The sequence below is a fragment of the Harpia harpyja genome, chromosome 15 (genome assembly GCF_026419915.1).
Source record: "Harpia harpyja isolate bHarHar1 chromosome 15, bHarHar1 primary haplotype, whole genome shotgun sequence".
NCBI lineage: Eukaryota > Metazoa > Chordata > Aves > Accipitriformes > Accipitridae > Harpia > Harpia harpyja.
Window position 1 is genome coordinate 8,272,351 of NC_068954.1, and position 16,907 is coordinate 8,289,257.

General features: G+C 41.5%; 1 protein-coding gene and 1 long non-coding RNA gene across 4 annotated transcripts in view; one reads left to right on the forward strand and one right to left on the reverse strand.

Annotated features, from left to right (window-relative positions):
* Nucleotides 1–533: 533 nt before the first annotated feature.
* LOC128151926 (uncharacterized) lies at nt 534–2,799 on the reverse strand. The gene is made up of 2 exons (XR_008238500.1): nt 2,178–2,799; nt 534–1,994 (listed from the first exon to the last, which is right to left on the reverse strand). It is a non-coding gene; the product is annotated as an uncharacterized LOC128151926 (long non-coding RNA).
* Nucleotides 2,800–2,989: 190 nt separating this feature from the next.
* The window catches only part of ATAD2B (ATPase family AAA domain containing 2B), a 79,789-nt gene continuing 65,871 nt past the window's right edge, over nt 2,990–16,907 (forward strand). For all 3 annotated transcript variants that reach the window (XM_052809319.1, XM_052809320.1, XM_052809321.1), the window contains exon 1: nt 2,990–3,454. In XM_052809319.1, coding sequence (XP_052665279.1) covers nt 3,299–3,454 — 156 coding nt within the window. In that variant the 5' untranslated portion in view covers nt 2,990–3,298. The remainder of the gene's footprint in view (nt 3,455–16,907) is intronic.

The window sequence follows — 16,907 nt, forward strand, 5'->3', positions numbered from 1 at the left end:
ACAAAAATTCCGAAGCAAACTAACAAGCAAACTTTGTAATTTATGGCTTATTAATTTATATTGTCAGTACTAAAAATGGCGATGGAGCTCACATAGAAGCTATAAAGCCGTAAGCTGCTTGAGTCAAAATAACTAGCCACACCTTGTAAGAGGAACAAGGCAACTAAGAAACCTGAAAATAAAACCATCTGTGAAAAACAATCTAGGGGGTAAACATCCAAAAAGAAGCATGTCTTTACATGTTCCCAACTATGCTAACATAATGAGAATAAAGCACTAAAAATGTTCAAAGCAGTGAGCAGGGATTTTTAACTACATCAATCCCTCTACAAGAGTAGTCCCTCTGGCGTCATAAAGAGTACTCACTTGAGTATGGCTCACAGGAATGAAATCAGAACACTAAAAAAAAAAAACCAGAAGAGAAAAGGACACAACTATGGTAAAAATATTTAGTAAATATAAAATAAATAGCTTTTAAGTGGTGGGTTTTCTGTTGCTTCAAGCAGATCTGGACAGGCACCCAGGAAAATCAATTTGCTTGCATAACGACCAAGTTTATTTTACTTTTTAAAAGTCATCAGTGTTCATGAGAGGAGGAGTGCTGGTTTGAATCAGGCATGTTGCAAACAGATGTTATGCAAGCTTCCCCAAACAGTCCTGCCAATGCATTGCAATCCTGAGTTATGACATTCACTATAACTGCTGCAGTCTGGGCCCTTTTTTGGGCCACAGATCGATCTGTTGGTTTTCCCAAAATGGGGATGATATGATGCATACAAAAGCTTGAAGAAGATCAACATACTATTTTTCATTTTCAGACCAACAGAATTTGGACACCGTATCTGAGTTACATGGCCTATCAGTAGTACAGGACAGAAATGGAAAAGTACATTATTTGTCATCATATAATTGTGATGCTAACTCTTAACAAACATATCTCCTGGCTCATTCCCACAATGTGTTTGGTAAGGGACAGTCTCTTGCAGTTTCCTTCTATTCCTACTTTCGAAGGATAAAAGGAAGTGATTTCCAAATACCATTTTCAAAAAACATCATAGGTTTTTAATTAAAATACTCCTTTAGCCTACAAGTGTATGAAGTGGCTACATCCTTTCACAACCTTTAAACGAATGAAAAAACAAAGGATATGAAACATTACAAAACTACATCTCATGGAGCAAAACAACTATACTTTTGAAAGACCCTGCAGATTCTTGAACAGGAGAGGAAGTACTGTTGCTAATACAGATTAAAAGCTCCAAATAGAGAATGTCAGATGAGAAAAAGACCATAGTTCCTACTTTGAAACACACCATATTTTCGAGTATCTCATAAAACCAAAAATCTGTCGCTGTTCACAGTAAGGAAATTTTTGCTTGGAAATCTAAATAGCCCATTTTCTTATTATATATTCTAATGTCATTGTTGCATATTTTATATTTTCAAGTACATGCTCTACCATACTTTTTCAGGCTTTAATCTTGAAAAGAAATATGTGGGAGTACGCAGGTAAAGGGGAATAATAGTTTTTACATTTATTGTTCTTTACTAAAACATTCCTGCACTTTCCATCTTTAAACAATAAAAATACTTTGATAAAGCTTGCTTGAGCCTAACAGCCTGAGCCACGTGATGGGTAATTTTATTATACTATTCTTTTTTGTTAAAGAAGCAGAAAGCACTGAAATAACTTGCCCAGCGGTGCCAAACAAGTCAGTGTGAAAATTAAAAGGTTGAGACTTTGTCACCTACAGCTCCGTGCTTGTAGTACTTGGCTACATTTCTTTTACAAAGTTTTTGGTTTCGGGGCTTATGTGCAGGCACTGTAATAAGTTCAATAAAGGGCAACAATTTGCGATGAGAGAAGTGATTCTTGCCGCACATCAGCGAGAAGGGATTGGATTATAGTTTGTGAATAGTCTGAAACGCATTTAGGCGTCCAATGTACTGCAATACATACTATTCTTCTTCCCTCTAAAATGCTGTTATTGGATCTGTGATAAGAGGAGGGAGGGAGAGAAAAATAAGCTTTCCAGCGGCTGAGCAATGAACATCGAACGCAAGTTGAGGCTACTGGGCAAAATACAGATGTTATCCGTGACCTGTACGGCAGGCGAAGCAAGGGTGCGTTCCTGATGGCCCGGCTATCAAGAGCATTCCTCAATAGTGAGACTCACCAGGCTGTGAAATAGTTTTCCACGGAAAATGGTGGAGATCCTGTCCCTGGAGGATCTGTTCGCCTAAGCTGTCATGTCAGGGACCGCAGAGAGCCCACCCGGGCCGGCAGAGCCGGCAGGCTCCAGTCCCCCGGGTACCGGGGCAGAGCACCCTTTTCGGCTGTAAGCGGTGCCGCCTTTCACCCCACCGCGACCCGGGGCAGCCGCTTCGTCGCTGCCCTTGAACTCCTTACCGAAGCGCACCCTCGTCCGCCGGCTCAAGCCTCCCGAAGGGAGGAGGCGGCGGCGGCGGCGGCTCCACCGCCCCGGCGGGTTACGCCGGGCCAGGCCCGTCCCGTCCAGCGGCTCGCCAGCTCCTGACAGGCTTCGGGCCGGCCACGGCCCGGGCCCTGCGCCTCAGCGGCCGCTGGGGCCCCGCCGCCGGGCCGGTGCCGGTGCCGCCGCCGCCCGGGCTCCGCCGCTCCCCTCAGCCTGACAGGACAGCGCGCCCCCCGCCCCGGCTCCCCTGGAAACCGCCCCGCCTGCTGCGAAGCCGGCAGTCGCCATCCCTCCGGTCGCGCCGGGCGCCCCCGGCCGTCTCCTCCCGCGGGCTCGGCGGGGGACCGCAGCCGGGCGCCCCGCCGCCGCCGCCACCGTCCCGCTCCCGCGGGACCCCGCCGGGGGCCGCCGGTCGCCGTCTCCCGCCCCCCGGCGGCGAGCGCCAGGCCCATAGAGCGCGCCGGCGCCGTGCTAGAACGTACGCGGCGGGGGCCGCCTCGGCCTGCGCGCGGCGGCGGCGGCGCCGCAGCGCCCCCTGGCGGCAACCGACTGCCTCGCCGCGCACCGAGGAGAGAAAGGGAGAAGGGACAGTAATGGCGGCCAGTTAGTGCGAGACTGAGCCGAGGAGGCGGCGGCAGCGACGGGAGGAGCCGGCGCGGCTCCGTCTGTGGCTCTGCCCGGCGGACCGGCTTCCCCAGAGGACTTTTTTTTTCCTTCCTCCCCCTTCCCCCCTTCCCCCTCTCCCTCCCCTTCCCCTCCCTACCCGAGCCCCCGCCTGTCCGCCCTCCCTCCTCCCTCCGCGCCGGCGGCGGCGGCAGCGGCGGCGGCAGCGGCGGCCCCCCGTGTCCCCCCTCCTCGGGGCCATGGTGAACACTAGGAAGAGCTCCTTGCGCCCCCTGGGCAAAGCGGCGGCCGCTGCGGCCGGAGCCGGCAGCCATTTCATCTCGTCCCGGACCCGCTCTTCCAAAAGGGGCACCAAGGCAGATGCGGCCGGGCTGGAAGAGACGGCGGCAGCGCGGGTGAGGACCGGGGGGTTCGCGGGGGACGGGGAGGGAGGCGGGGGGTGTGTGTGTGGGGGTGTGTGTGTGGGGGGGGGCAGCGGTGAGGGCCTCGGCCGGGGAGTCGCTGGGGACAGCGCCGCTGCTGCAGGGGGGGGGCCGTGGGCACGGGTGCTATGGGGGGGGGGGGGGGTTGGTGCCGAGACGGCTGTCGGCTTGAGGGAAGGAGGAGGGACGGCGGAGCCGGCGGGGAGCCCGGGGTGAGGAGGGGGACCGCGGGGCCGGCGGGGAGCCCGGGGAGACGCGGGGGGGAGGTGGGGGTGGGGGGCGGCTGCGGAGAGCCGTCCGCCGCGTCCCAACTGGGTTCCCTGCTCGGCGGGGCGAGGGCGGTCTCCGCCGGGGCGGCGAGAGGCGCGGGCCGCTGACAGGGGCTGGGGGGGGGTGGGGAGGTGGCGGGGGCATCTGAGGGGCGGCCGAGGACACGGGAGGCGAAGTTGTTGCCCTACTGCTGCTGCTGCTGCCGGCGTCTGCGCCGGGCTGGGGCAGGCAGGGCCGGCGGCGGCGGCAGGCGGGGGTCCGGCGGCGGCGAGGGGCTCCCCCTGCGGCCGCGCCCGGCGCTGCGCCGGCTGCCAGACAAAAGTTGGGAGCTGCGCCCGCGGCAACTTCGCAATCCCCGTTCCCCGGGTCTTTTTTGTGTTTTGTTTGGGTTTTTTTTTTGTTTGTTTGCTTGTTTTTTATTCCCCCGTTTTCCCTGAATGCCCTCAGTTCGGCTGGAGCGGGTGTTCGCGGCGGCTTCGACGGGAGAAAGCGTGGTGTTTGAGAAAGGTCCCCGTTTTTGTGACACCCCCCTCAGCGGGGAGGGTGTAATTCTGCCGTCAGGTTTTAGTTGAATGCTTTCCCGACGTGACTTACTGTAGTAGCTTTGGTTGTACGGTCTAATGACAAGTGAATTCTACAGCCTGATTCGGAAAATTCACATTTGGTCAATTCTAATTGGAAGGAAGAATTCGGGAGTCCCTTTTTTCCTTGTTGTCTCTGAACAGATTTGTTGACGACGACTGCATTTTTTTAATTATAGGCAGGGCTTTTTTTTCCTTGATTGAACTTCATGTCTAGCTTTGAAGATTTAAACTAGTGGTTATAGTTGCCTGATCTGCATAGATATCTTAAAAGCGGTGTAAATATGGAAGTGAAATTGAGGGTCAAAGCATTTTGACAGTCATGCAGTAACTGACCATGTCCCAGCCTCTGCTAAGGAGGAAGTTAATCAGACAAGTAGAAAAGCAGCAGTAGCAGCCAGAGCCGGATCAGAAGGATGACACCCGGAATTGTCCGAAAACCTTTTGCCCCCCATCCGTCTAGTTTTAAAATACTGAAAAAAAAAAAAAAAAATCACTGACTAGATGTTCTATGCCTTCTGTGCTTCTCTTTCAGTTGTTTCATGTTTCATAGTTCTTCCCTTCCCCCCATCTTAACTTTTCCTCGTTGTCCCCTATTGCTTCCTTGTTTCATTTCATTAGACTCATGGGGATGCAGCACCATAGCTGTAAAAAGCCGTTCTGCCTGTTCTAGTATGCAGTTTGTATTTATTCATATTGTGGGTCCTGTGGTTTGTTCAGGCAAAGTTTGGTGTAACCCTTACTGGCTTACTTTGCAGGGAGTTTACTGCTGCTAAAAAAACCAGGCTGGGCTTCTTTCCAAATATTTTTCATCCATGAATAGTATTTTTACACTATAAATCATTAAAATGTTTAAATTGTGTTATTGTCATGGTGTAAGGAAAGGAGATTGTGCAAAATATTGTCATAAAATCTGTAAATACATCCCAGGATTTTGCCTACGCTTCTAAAAAAGCATTTCTTCTAAAGTTAAGTGTATATTTTGGTGTGTGGGAATGGACTTGTTTCACGTCACAACAAATCTCATGTGTTTCAGGTAGATTTTTTTTTTTTAAGATGTGATTGCCAAAGATGAACAGAAGTTATCCAGAAAGAGTTGTTTATTGTGTGGGTTTTTTTTTTTCTTTCTGTCAGTGAATTTTGTGATATATATAGGTATATATCCCACCATATTTTAAAGTTGTCTTTGTACAACTGTTTTTATTCTTCAGATGTAAGTATTTGTTAGTGATACAGTGTCTTTCTGAGCTCCTGAGTCTTCTTGAAGTAGTGCCAGAGGAGGATTTCAGTGATTAGAACCTGAATAAGTATAGCAGTAGGAAGACAAAGCCTTTGCTTTTGGAAGTGACTGTTGGGAGACAGATAGTGAGGTTGTGTTTTCTGCAAAGCGTACTGGGATCATTTTCACGCAGTTGTATTTTTTTTTTTTTTGAAGTTGAGTGGAACAGCGTGTCCTTTTGAAATCTTTCAGGTGTCACATCAGGAAACCAGCCTTACTACCAGCAGTTAATGGGGTTAAACGGGCAGTTAGAGTTTGGAGCTTGGGCAGAGATGGTATACTTCTTATTTGCACTATGTGACTTAATTTTCTTCCACGGAGGTTCTGATTAGCACTCCCAGAGAAATGCTCTTCAGTGGCAAGGCTTGTAATTACCTTTCAGAATGTATTTTAAAAGATCATCTATTTGTTCCTTATTAGCAACAAAAACTGAGTTAGTAATCTAATGGCATCCTGTAAGAAGTTGATTAGACCAGATGAGGGGTTAGGAGTTGCCTTCCACCTTTTATATCTATTTCCTTTTTCCTCTTCTTTTTTCCTCTTGGCTTTTTCTGGTATACATAGGGGTTTTTTTTGCATACATTTACAAGTATAGGCTTGAATCCCTCCTCTCCCAAGAACTTGGGTTAAGTTTCAAGTCTTCGGATTCAATATTATGTTGAGTTACATATTAATAGTGTCCATTTTTGTTTGATCTGAATCTGGAAGCAACACATATTCTGCGGAAATGGGCTGTAATAGTCTTAAATGCCTTTATCATATTCTCTATATTCCCTCTCTAGTACTTGCTCATCTTAGAGAAAGCAATGATGTCAGTCCTTTAAACGGTTTTGAATTATTGACTTGCGACCATGCATTCAGTGACTGAGATGAATACATGTGTGTCCACTGACCAGAAGCCAGATTAAAATGAACAAAATCCCTCACTAAATGGATCAAAGAGCCAAGAAGTTTATTCTCTGAAATGATGTCATAGCAGAGAGGGTATGGAGAGGAAAAACTGGGCTATGTTTTCATCCTGTTTCCAGGATCGATTTACACACTATTTAATAGAAATTAAAGCTATCCCTACATAAATTTATATTCTATCTTTATATAAATTACATGTATTCTTTTCTTTCTGGCATTAAAACTTGGGAAGTGTTATGGCTTTATATTACATAAAGCATTCTGACAAGAGAAGTGCATCAAAATCTTCCAAAGTTTCCAGAAACATAGAATTGTAACACAAGGCTTATAAATCCAGTGGACTTCATTCACACTACGAAAGAATTGAGGATACTGTGACCATAACTGGTTAAATTTGTGTTCTAGATTTACTAATGTCTCATATTTTCAGATATTGAGTTGTGATTGTTGGTAACACTTATCTGGCAATCGAAACGATTTTTCTCAGTCATCTCAAAGCACATCAAAAACGTCGATCAAGAAAACTAATGAATTTATTGTGAAGTAAACACTCTTAAATCATGTCAGTGTATTACTTAGACATTTTAGAAATGTATACAAGATTAGCTTAATTTAATTAGCCAAGAAAGCATTAGCAGTGACTTAAGAGCTACTTGAGGGCACTGTGATAATTGTAACACGCGATCCTAGCTAAAAGTAGTACTGCCAACATCGTTCAACTTACTCGGTGGCAACCTAGAGCTCTCCATAGTACTTAATTGCTAATAGGAGCAAACACGGACTTGAGGATTGACATCGAGTGCTGTAGTGTGGGAAGGTATAAAGCTAAGCAGCATTTTTGCGCTCTGTAATACCAATATATCTCAGTGTCTCTTACTGTAATTTCTCAGTCTGTAACAATATTTTTTTCTGATTTCTGGGTGACAATGCAGCTATTACAGCATAGGCTTATTGCTATGTTTTACTCCTTGAAAAGTCTTTAACGGTCAGCTATTGAAAACATAGCAAATGAACTTTAAAAAAAATTGTTATTTCTCTTAAAACACTAGCTTTAAACATACCCTTTAGAGCTTTCTAAAAATTAAAATTTCCTTATGAAAGAGCCTGATTCAGATTAGCATATTTTCTTTGTCTTCTTTACGAAGTGTTTTGCAGCATTCTGGATATTCTGCAGTTTAGAATAAAGCTATAGAAAAAGTTAGTTTCCTCCTTATGCTGGAAAAATTACACTTGCTGGCCACTGGCCTGTAAAGCTCTTCAGGGGAAAAAAAGCTCCTTTCAAATATCTATGTTTTTAAAGAACTGCATTGTCTTATTGTTCAAGTTTACAGTAACATCAGTAAAGGTGCTGAGGCTAATGCTTTTACAGTTCTTTGAAATACATCCTGAAGTATAGAGCCTTGTGAAGTTATTCCAAACAATTTCATTTAAAGGAAGATTCCCAAGAAAGCTCATCTTTTCAGTGTGTAATAAAATGTTGAGTTCTTTCTGGTTTAGTGGTCTGCTGCTCTTTCGGGACTTAGCAGGAGGAAATCAGTGATCTAAACCGAATCGTGCAGTCTGTTCCTTGGTAGCTGGTATTAATACATCTGTGAACAGTGGGAAATTGAGCAATTGTTGGAAGCCATCTACGTCCAAATTTCTGTCAAAATACCATACAGTCAGCGTTTGTAATCCTTCCATGTTTCCAAAGGGGTGTCCTGAGTTTGAATTCTTCTTGTGTATCTTGCCAAATCAGCCTGGGCCACCGTCAGATGTCAGGACACCTCCAAAGTGTACACGGTTTGGTTTGGGAGGCACTAGTGCATCCTGTTTGAAGCTGGCTATCTTTGCAGTCACACTGTTACAGGGCCTTAAAAGGAAGCAATCTAAGGACTAATCCAGTGAGTGAATAAGACCTCCAAAGAATACTCAGGAAATGGTGTTGATGTTTGGTGCGCTGCATGGCTTCCTCTGAATATTGGGCTTGTCCCAAAGTAATATTAATAAAAGCTGCTTCTGCAACTACTGTCTCTTAGTTTAAACTTAAAGCAGAAGGCTTAACCCATTGCCGTGAGAGATCCCAAGACAATTTTGCAAGAGTGGCATACAGCTTGGGGTTATGCAAGATAATTAGCTCAGGTAATTACATTCTGATCACCTCCATCCCCCTGCAGTTTCAGTTGGATGTGGTATAGTTTTGCACATCCTGCCCTAAATTGTTGAGTATTTGCTATACTGTGGAAGAGTTTTCATTCCAATCTAATGATGCTTTAAATGATTTCTGTGTAAAATTTTATAAAACCCTTCTCAAACCAAAGCATCCAGCAAGTAGGCACCAGTGAGCTGAAACTTTCACTGCTCTTATTTTGTAGGTGTGACTATTTTAAAGGTTGCTGATTGTTTATTAGATGTTTTAGTTCTAATGTATTGCTTTGTGTGGGGGTAATACCACTCATGAACCTGCTTATTGCGAAGGGAGCTGACATTTTTCCAGCCTTTTTCATCCTGTCTTTTTTTTTGTACTTTTCATGCTTTGTGACTTTTTCTAAACAATTTTTCCATCTCTGAGCTTACTCTTGAAATATTGTCTTTATTACCTTTGATGGGATTTTCATGGTTTATTTTAACCGTTAATTTTGCTTTAAATTGTTCAAGTGTTAGTTTGCATTTATACTTGCTTGGACTCTTTTCCTGAATAAATTTAATTTCTTCTTGCTTGGTAGCTATTAAAACAGGCCACTTTTCAACCAGTTGTAAGATTAATGTCTTCTCTTCTGTAACCTTTTTCATTTTGCACTGCCGAGTATGTGTATGCTATTATAGCTTCAACTCCAGTTGAATTAGGTATAAAGGAGGTAGCTTTAGTACTCCTACCAGAAATATAGAATTTACGAGCTTGTCCAAGTTCCATAGTTTTTGTAACCTGTTCTGAATTTTGTGGTTTTATCTTTATGCTTCTAGTAGTGTATGTTAATAACCTAACTAATGTAAAGCTTTGGTGGAAAGTTTGTGTCCAGCTGCACTAGGAGCAGATGCTTCAGTTTGGGTGTTTTCATAATTTGGGAAGTGGGCTTTTTGCTTTTCTCCAACCTCCAGCCAATTGCTTCATTTTAAATGGATAAGTAGTTGAGCTGAGCTATTTAAATAACCTGAAATGAAGAAGCTGTTCTTTCTGTACACGTGGAAGAGATTACTTGCATTGAAATTTGTTGGCATGTTTCGGCAATCCCTCATTCCAAATACTTTAATAACTACCTTCTATTATTTATCTAATTTATCTTTCAGACCTTGAATGTTGTTTTTATTATGATTTAAACTTCAATACATTAATCTTAAGATTTCATATTACAATTTTACATGATTTTTTTTTTCTTTTGAAATACTGTCTTCAAGTGCATTGTAGCTAGAGATACAGAAGTGTTTTTAATCCCATGTTTTTTTCCACACAGAAGGCCACCTTCCTGTAGCTTCACCTGCTACAGACACATCCTTGCTTAGTTTACTGAATCACGTACCTGGTCATGTTCAAACCTTGGGGAACCCTCTGGTCCAAGGGTTCTCTCTGTTCTCGTACTTGCTATCTTCATTCAGATCATTCTGCTTCTTTATTTAGGTTTTTAGTAGTACTAAAAGGAGGCCATGTCCTCCAGACTTTCTTTGGGGTGGGGTTGTTCAGCAGAAACAAGATGGATTTTTGAGGACTAAGGGTAGGAAAAAAGGTTTTGTTTGAATGTTTTCATTTTTTCTACTTCTGAATTAAAATAATTCTTGAATGCTTACATAAATATGATTTTTGCTTTAAGAGTCTTCATTAACAGAATCTAGAAACTCATGGAAATGGTTAATATGGTTCTGACTAAAAATGTCTTGCTTTTAGTATTCCTTCAGTGTTAAATTAGGAAGATCAGTAGTTTTAAAAACTTCCAACATGTGGATCTTCTAGAAAAACTTCTGAGTGAGGTGTGGACCCCCATACAGCAGATAGAGACCTCTTCTCAGTAGACTTGCTCTTCTGAAGGTGTGTGATTTCGCATGTGCTGCGAACTGTTAACTCTGCAGTTGTGAAAACGAATAGACTTGCCAATATTAATGCTTGCCTGGCCATTTGATCAGCTGGATCAGGATCAGGTTACTGGTCCAGCTGAAACTAACCCTCTTCCCCACCTCCTCCTGCTTCCCCTTGCCTCCCCTTATCCCCCTGATCTGAAAATTCACGATGTCACCCTAATTTTAGTACAGGCACAAAGGAGGGGAGAGGAACATTCATGGTGGAAATGCTCAGAGCAGGGCAATGATGATGGGTGGAGGACAAACCTCAGCTTGCTACTTACAGGCTCTGTCATAGTTTGACAGAGGCTGCTTTGTAGGTCACTCTCCCTTTCTTTCATGAACCTACAAGTAGCCCATAGATTGCAAGAGTTTTTTGGATGTCAGCTCAAAAGCCATTGAAAGGCACTCAACCTGGATATGAAGAGGTGTCTTTTTCTATTCTAGATAGGGGGAATGGTTGCAATTGTGAAAATACACAATAAAAAGTGTTGTAGGTAGCTGTTTCTATTTTTCACTCGTAAACTTTTTAATTTTTCTGAAAAGCTTTCACATTTATTAAATAACCTGTATTCTAGAATTGAAGAGTTCCAGGAAATAAAATGGAAATCTATTGAAAAAATGAAGCAGATCTTCTCATGCAAAAAAATATGGTTTTTTACCTGAATGAGTTGGGAAGAATTTATTCTTCTGAAAAAGACTAGATGTTGGTGTTCTTTATGTTCTTAATGGCTATTATTGATGTAAGCATAGTTTACTGAAAAAAAAAACAAACCGCAGAGGGCTCTTTTAAGCCAACTCTGTCCCTTTTTGAGCTATCAGTAAGATTAACACACGAGGTCCTTAATGAAACTTGAAGTCCTTAGTAAGGTAGTTAATGTGCTTTAATTGAAATACAGTTTTTCCCAGCTTCTTGTCATTCGAAGGCATAGGCAATATACTTACACTGGATTTTCAGGACACAAAGGTAGATGTTTAGCATGCAGCAGTACACAGTGTACTGACATTAATACAGTCTGCTGTATTATGCTGTGACCTGGGGTTGAGTCATGTTACCTTCTTCCCCCAGACAAGTGTATCAGGTCTTACCTCTTCCCACCAAGCAGGTAGTCGGTCCTCCCATAGAAGAGGGGCTAAGGGCATTTGCCAGGAAAATGTGGGTTGGGGTGGGGAGGGGAGAGGAGTTTGTGAGGATGTGTTGGTGCTGGAGAGAGTGCAATGTGTCATTCTGAAATCAGGACATAGTGCAGAGGCGTAAGGCAAGGTGTGGTCCCTAGTTTGAGCACACTGATGAGAGCATTTCAGGTACTGAAAATTTGTACTAAGCATAAGGACAGTTTCAGTTTTTTTTTTTTTTTTTTTGGTGAAGATGCTATAGAGCAAAGTGGTAAACTTAAGAAAATTGAAATACGATTTGAAGGGATTTACTAGATTCTGGTCAGATGACATTATTGCGGTCATGGTAGAAAATTTGTTTGATCTAGTTACTAGAATATGAGCAAAACTAAAAATATCTCAAAGACATTGTGAAGCCTTTTGATTTTTTTAATTGCTTAGTATGCCTAGGCCCAAAACGCATTAGGAAGGATACCTAGCTCTTACCTAACTTTCATCAATAGATTTTAAAGTAGATCTTTAGTGTGATAAATTTGTAGAAGTTAATGTTTTAATCCATATTTTTTACTTTTGCAGAAACTGATACACAGGGGAGCAAGTGGCTTATCCAGAATCACTGGACAGACAGATAGAGAGTTTTTTTGGTGTATTTTATTGGTATGTTTGAAATGACATTATAGTTTAAATGCAGAAAAAGCAAGTTATTTGTTAACTGAATAGTTATCTGAGGGCAAAGATAAGTGATCAGCTTAACTAATCGGTACACTGGGGACACAGTCACATTTTTTTCATGAATACAAGTTTTACTTTGGAAAGACAACTCTTATCTTTTTATACCATTGGGATAAAAATGTTTATTAAATGCATTAAATATCCCTGAGTATGTATTTTATTTCTTTTAATGGACAGCCCATTTCCACGAGAACTTTGCATGAACTGGTAGATCAGGGTAGATCAGATTTTTTTCACATGCACTTTTAAAATATTAAACCAGATTATTAATATTCTGGGACATCTGAGAAGATGTGTTGTTATTCACAAGATATGTTTTAAATTATGTTAGAAATAACTGGAGGACCTGGATTCAGTTTCTCCAAAGTTAGTAAAAATAAGATTGAGAGATGTCTGAAGTCATTGTTGTCTTTTCAGAGAGTCAAATGGAGAGGAAAAAGTTACTTTTAAATATCAGAAGCTAAGAATTAACTAAAGTTAGAAGTAGAGTTTTTTGAAAACCTGTAGCTGAAACAGATTTCTTGAAAATGTTTAGTTTATTAAGTCAAAAGTAAATTTCAGGGTGTTTTGTGCTTGTTCTGTGGGGCAAAAAGAAAAATAATTAAAGTAGTTTGTGTTTTTAACAAAATGCAGAGGAACAGGATCAATCAGTTGAAGATTGAATGTCATTGTGTCTTGATTTCATGTCTTGGACATGGGAAGAGGTCATAGAAAAGAGAAAAACAATAGGTGCTGAAAGGTTTAAAACACTAGGTTGAAAACTCTCCTGACTTGTAAAGTTGTGCGAGCACTCATGCTAACTTTCTGGGTGTGGCAAAGTGTTAGTCAGAAGAAGGGTGTGACCCAGAAAATGTATGGCAAGGAGAGCGAGTTTGACCATGGTGGAAAACTCAAATATTCAGCTCTGCATAGCTGTGTTTTAGTACAGCTGAACCTGTGGCAAACCAGATGGAGTCTTTTTCGAAAATTGCAAGGTGTGGTTGTGGCTTGAATATTATGTCATCCCTTACTCAAAAACTCGATGAACTTGCATTCAGGTACTTGGAGATGATGGTGATAGAGATGGTTCGCACTCATCCTGTATTACCAAGACTGCTGGATTATGGTTATTTTGGGATGTTCAGGCCAGCAGTGTAGTGAGGAGTTCTTTGGATATTCTCTGGGCCAGGAGAGTCAACTTACTTGAAAAAACAGAAGAAACAAAAAACCCCACCCTCTCCCCTTCAATATGCTAGGAGCAGTCTTTGTATTTTAACTTGAAAATTAATCAGCTATCGTACTTTAGCTAGCTGGTCCTGAAGGCAAGCCCTCGTCGGTGAGGACTCCCTTCAGATGTATGTCCTTCAGTCATGCTGAAAGACTATATCGGTATAGTCAACTTTCTTCCCAAGAAGATAGATTGAGGAGGAAGAAATCAGTTTTATTCATTGATTTCTAGTTTGTTTTCTTTCAAAACTTAAGGGCTTGTCTCTGAATGTTACAGATAAAGCTCTGTTAGTATCAAATTATTATTTCAAAATTTAGGGGTGGATACGGAAGAGACTACAGGTAATACTGTATATCCCTGTTTTTCTAGCTTGTTCATGAATGTGTGTATTATAATAAACATTTTTTCCATCTTTCTCCTTTTCATACAAAGTAGAGAAAAGGTAGAGATAAGTATGCAGCTGTATTTATTTTATTGCTTTATTTACTTAGATTTTGTTTCTAGATTTGTTACTACCATCATTCAGCTGCTTTCAGTGAAGGTGTGTTACCAGAGTTTGCCCCACTACCTCTGCAAGATTCTTGCTGTTGAATCTTAGCTCAACAGCTAATTTGCAGTATTCATTTAGCTGTCACATTCGATTTTACTCTTGAATCCAAAGGTAATGAAGACTATGTTTTGCCAGTCTAGACCACGGATGGTATGCTGTTAACTCCAGTTATTTCCTTACTCATTAGTGAGTATGCTTTCCCTAAGAAGCTGTGCTGGGTTCTGGTTGTTCTGGATCACAGCTGGAGTTTGGTGGGTGTCTCGTTTCTGTTAGATCAATACAGTTGCGCTAAATTTTGCTTACTTCTTTGTACTTCCTGACACTACGTAAACTTATTTTTTGATTCTTCTGTGCTTGCTTTTTCTTTGTGGCTTTGATATGCTTTCAGGCAATTTCTGACATGATTAAGATTTTATTAATTCGTCTTCTCTGCATTCTCTCGGCATGTGAGTGCATTTGCTTCGGTGCCAGTGTTTCATTAGGAGCTTTGAGTTCAGTGCATTGGTTCCTAGTTCTGCAATTGCATTATTAATTTCTTAATTTTCAAGTTTGATGCTTGTATCATACATTTCTCTTTCTAGTCCCATAACATTTTCATGATGTGTACTGTTAAGTAATAAATTTCTGGGTTGAAACTGAAGTACTATTTTTAATCATTAAAGGTATAAATGGTTTGAGACCCAGTTACTTCAGGGAGCAAGTTGAGTGCAGTGGAATCATTAGACCTCTTTTGCTATAAATGGGAGGAAGCAGTGGATAGACTACTCTCTGTAAAGGCTTCTCAAATTGAAATTAATTTCTTTTCTTGTTCTAGCATATCCCAGTTTGGCTAATCTCTTGAGTGTAATGAAAGCTCCATCTCCATATATTACTGTAGGTAGGTGAAAGTTCTGGATGGTAGTCTAGGTGTGATTGGATTCCCTAGAGCTTGAATTTTTAAGATTATCTGTTAACTGGAAAATGGAGCTTGGATTCTTATTAGTATATTTAAAATTTCAGTGATTTCTCATTTTAGTAGCTCTGTCACTACTTCATGGTAAAACATTTTGTATGTTAGTGCATCTTCTGCAGCAGGTGTCCTAACTTAAGTTAGTCATTTGGGCTTGACTATCTTAAAATTTAGACTTGCTTTGTACTTGCTAAGTTACTGTGCAGAGTTAATATGCAGACAAATGAGGCTCAACCGAAAATAATATCCTGAACAAAGAATAACCAGAAGTCATTGCCCCTGTTAAGTAAACCCCTTCATTGCTAGTCTAGTTCCTTAGGCAGCTGCACTGATGTGATCACATTGACGGTTAGCCTGTTTTTCCAGGTTTTGAAGCTATTGGCCAGTATCTGTTCATCTGACAGTATTATTGATCTCAAAGACAATCAGCTTTTATAAACTTTGTGAATTTTGGTAACTCAGTAGCAGAAGGAGGCCTGAAGTAGCAGATTTTTTTCTCCAGGTTAATCGCTAATATTTTGTTTTACTTGCCAGCTGAACACTTGGCATGCACATAGCTCAGAATTAACTCTTATCATTGTATTGCCTTTGACCAATAAAGAGACAGGACAAATGGGGAATACTATCTAATTTTGAGACTTGGTACCAGAGGCAGGGAACTGGAGGAAATGCAGAGAAAGATGGTCATAGGAGACCTGTGAGGAGTTAGGATTTTTTGCATAGGAAGGGGTAAAGGTGGAGTATAGAAACCTATGCATTACTAATTTCACTGCTCACAAAATAGCTTTAATGTTAGCCCTCGTAAAGCTTCGTTACGTGTTTGTTCCTCTCTCTTAGTTTCATTTTCTCTGTCTCGCCTAGCCGGTTTAAAACTGGTTCTGTGGCTTACCTTGAAACTCTGCTTCTATCCTGCACAGGGTAGCTCTTGTAGTTTCAGAAAGTAGTTACTAAAATTGACTTAGCAATGATGTATTTTGCTAAGTCCACAGATAAACCTGTGGCTGATTAAAGCAAAAAGTACATACACAAATGCTTTACCGTATTCAGAAGTGAATATGTACACTATTAAAATTTTCTGAAAAGTTGGTATTTTGTAGTTGCGGAGTGTTATGGAAAACAGCTGGGTGGCTGCACATGTATTTTACAGTGCTATGCAAGGTGCAGGTGTTTTGTGTTTAGGAATGGTGGTAGTTACCTCTGCTACCACTTTGACTAAATCTGTGTTTTAGATCCTGAATGCTGCTTCATCTAATTTAAAGTTTTAATTATGATCTCCTAGTATAGATATTATTTTGCATTATGTTGATGTACTTCCTGAAGAAGTGAAATAATGAGGAAGAAAAAAGTGTAGGTTTTGTTTTTTTACTAGGGTTAAATGAGTCCTAAGATCGAATCTTAATATAGACCTCTTTCTCTGAGTTTACCTTGACAGGCTAAAAATTATCAAAGTTAAAACTACTTTTAAAAGATGAGATGTGAACACGGGCTGGTAGCATTTAATACTAGTGGTTAGTATTTTTTAGTATTATCAAAAGTATTTACAAGTATTTATAGTATGAATAAAATTACGTATAACATATTCAGTAAATACTATATCATAATGAATACCATATTTATTAATTTATTAGTAGTATTACAAGTATTTAATATTAGTTAATATTTGTTAAAAATATTTATTGGGGGACAAAATGTTAAGGTGTGATGCAGACAGCCTATTTCACTCGCAGCCTTCTGTTCCTGCAGGCAGTGGTCCCGTCCTCACCTCACTTTTTTTTCTTGCATTATCTTTTGTATTTGTCTGATC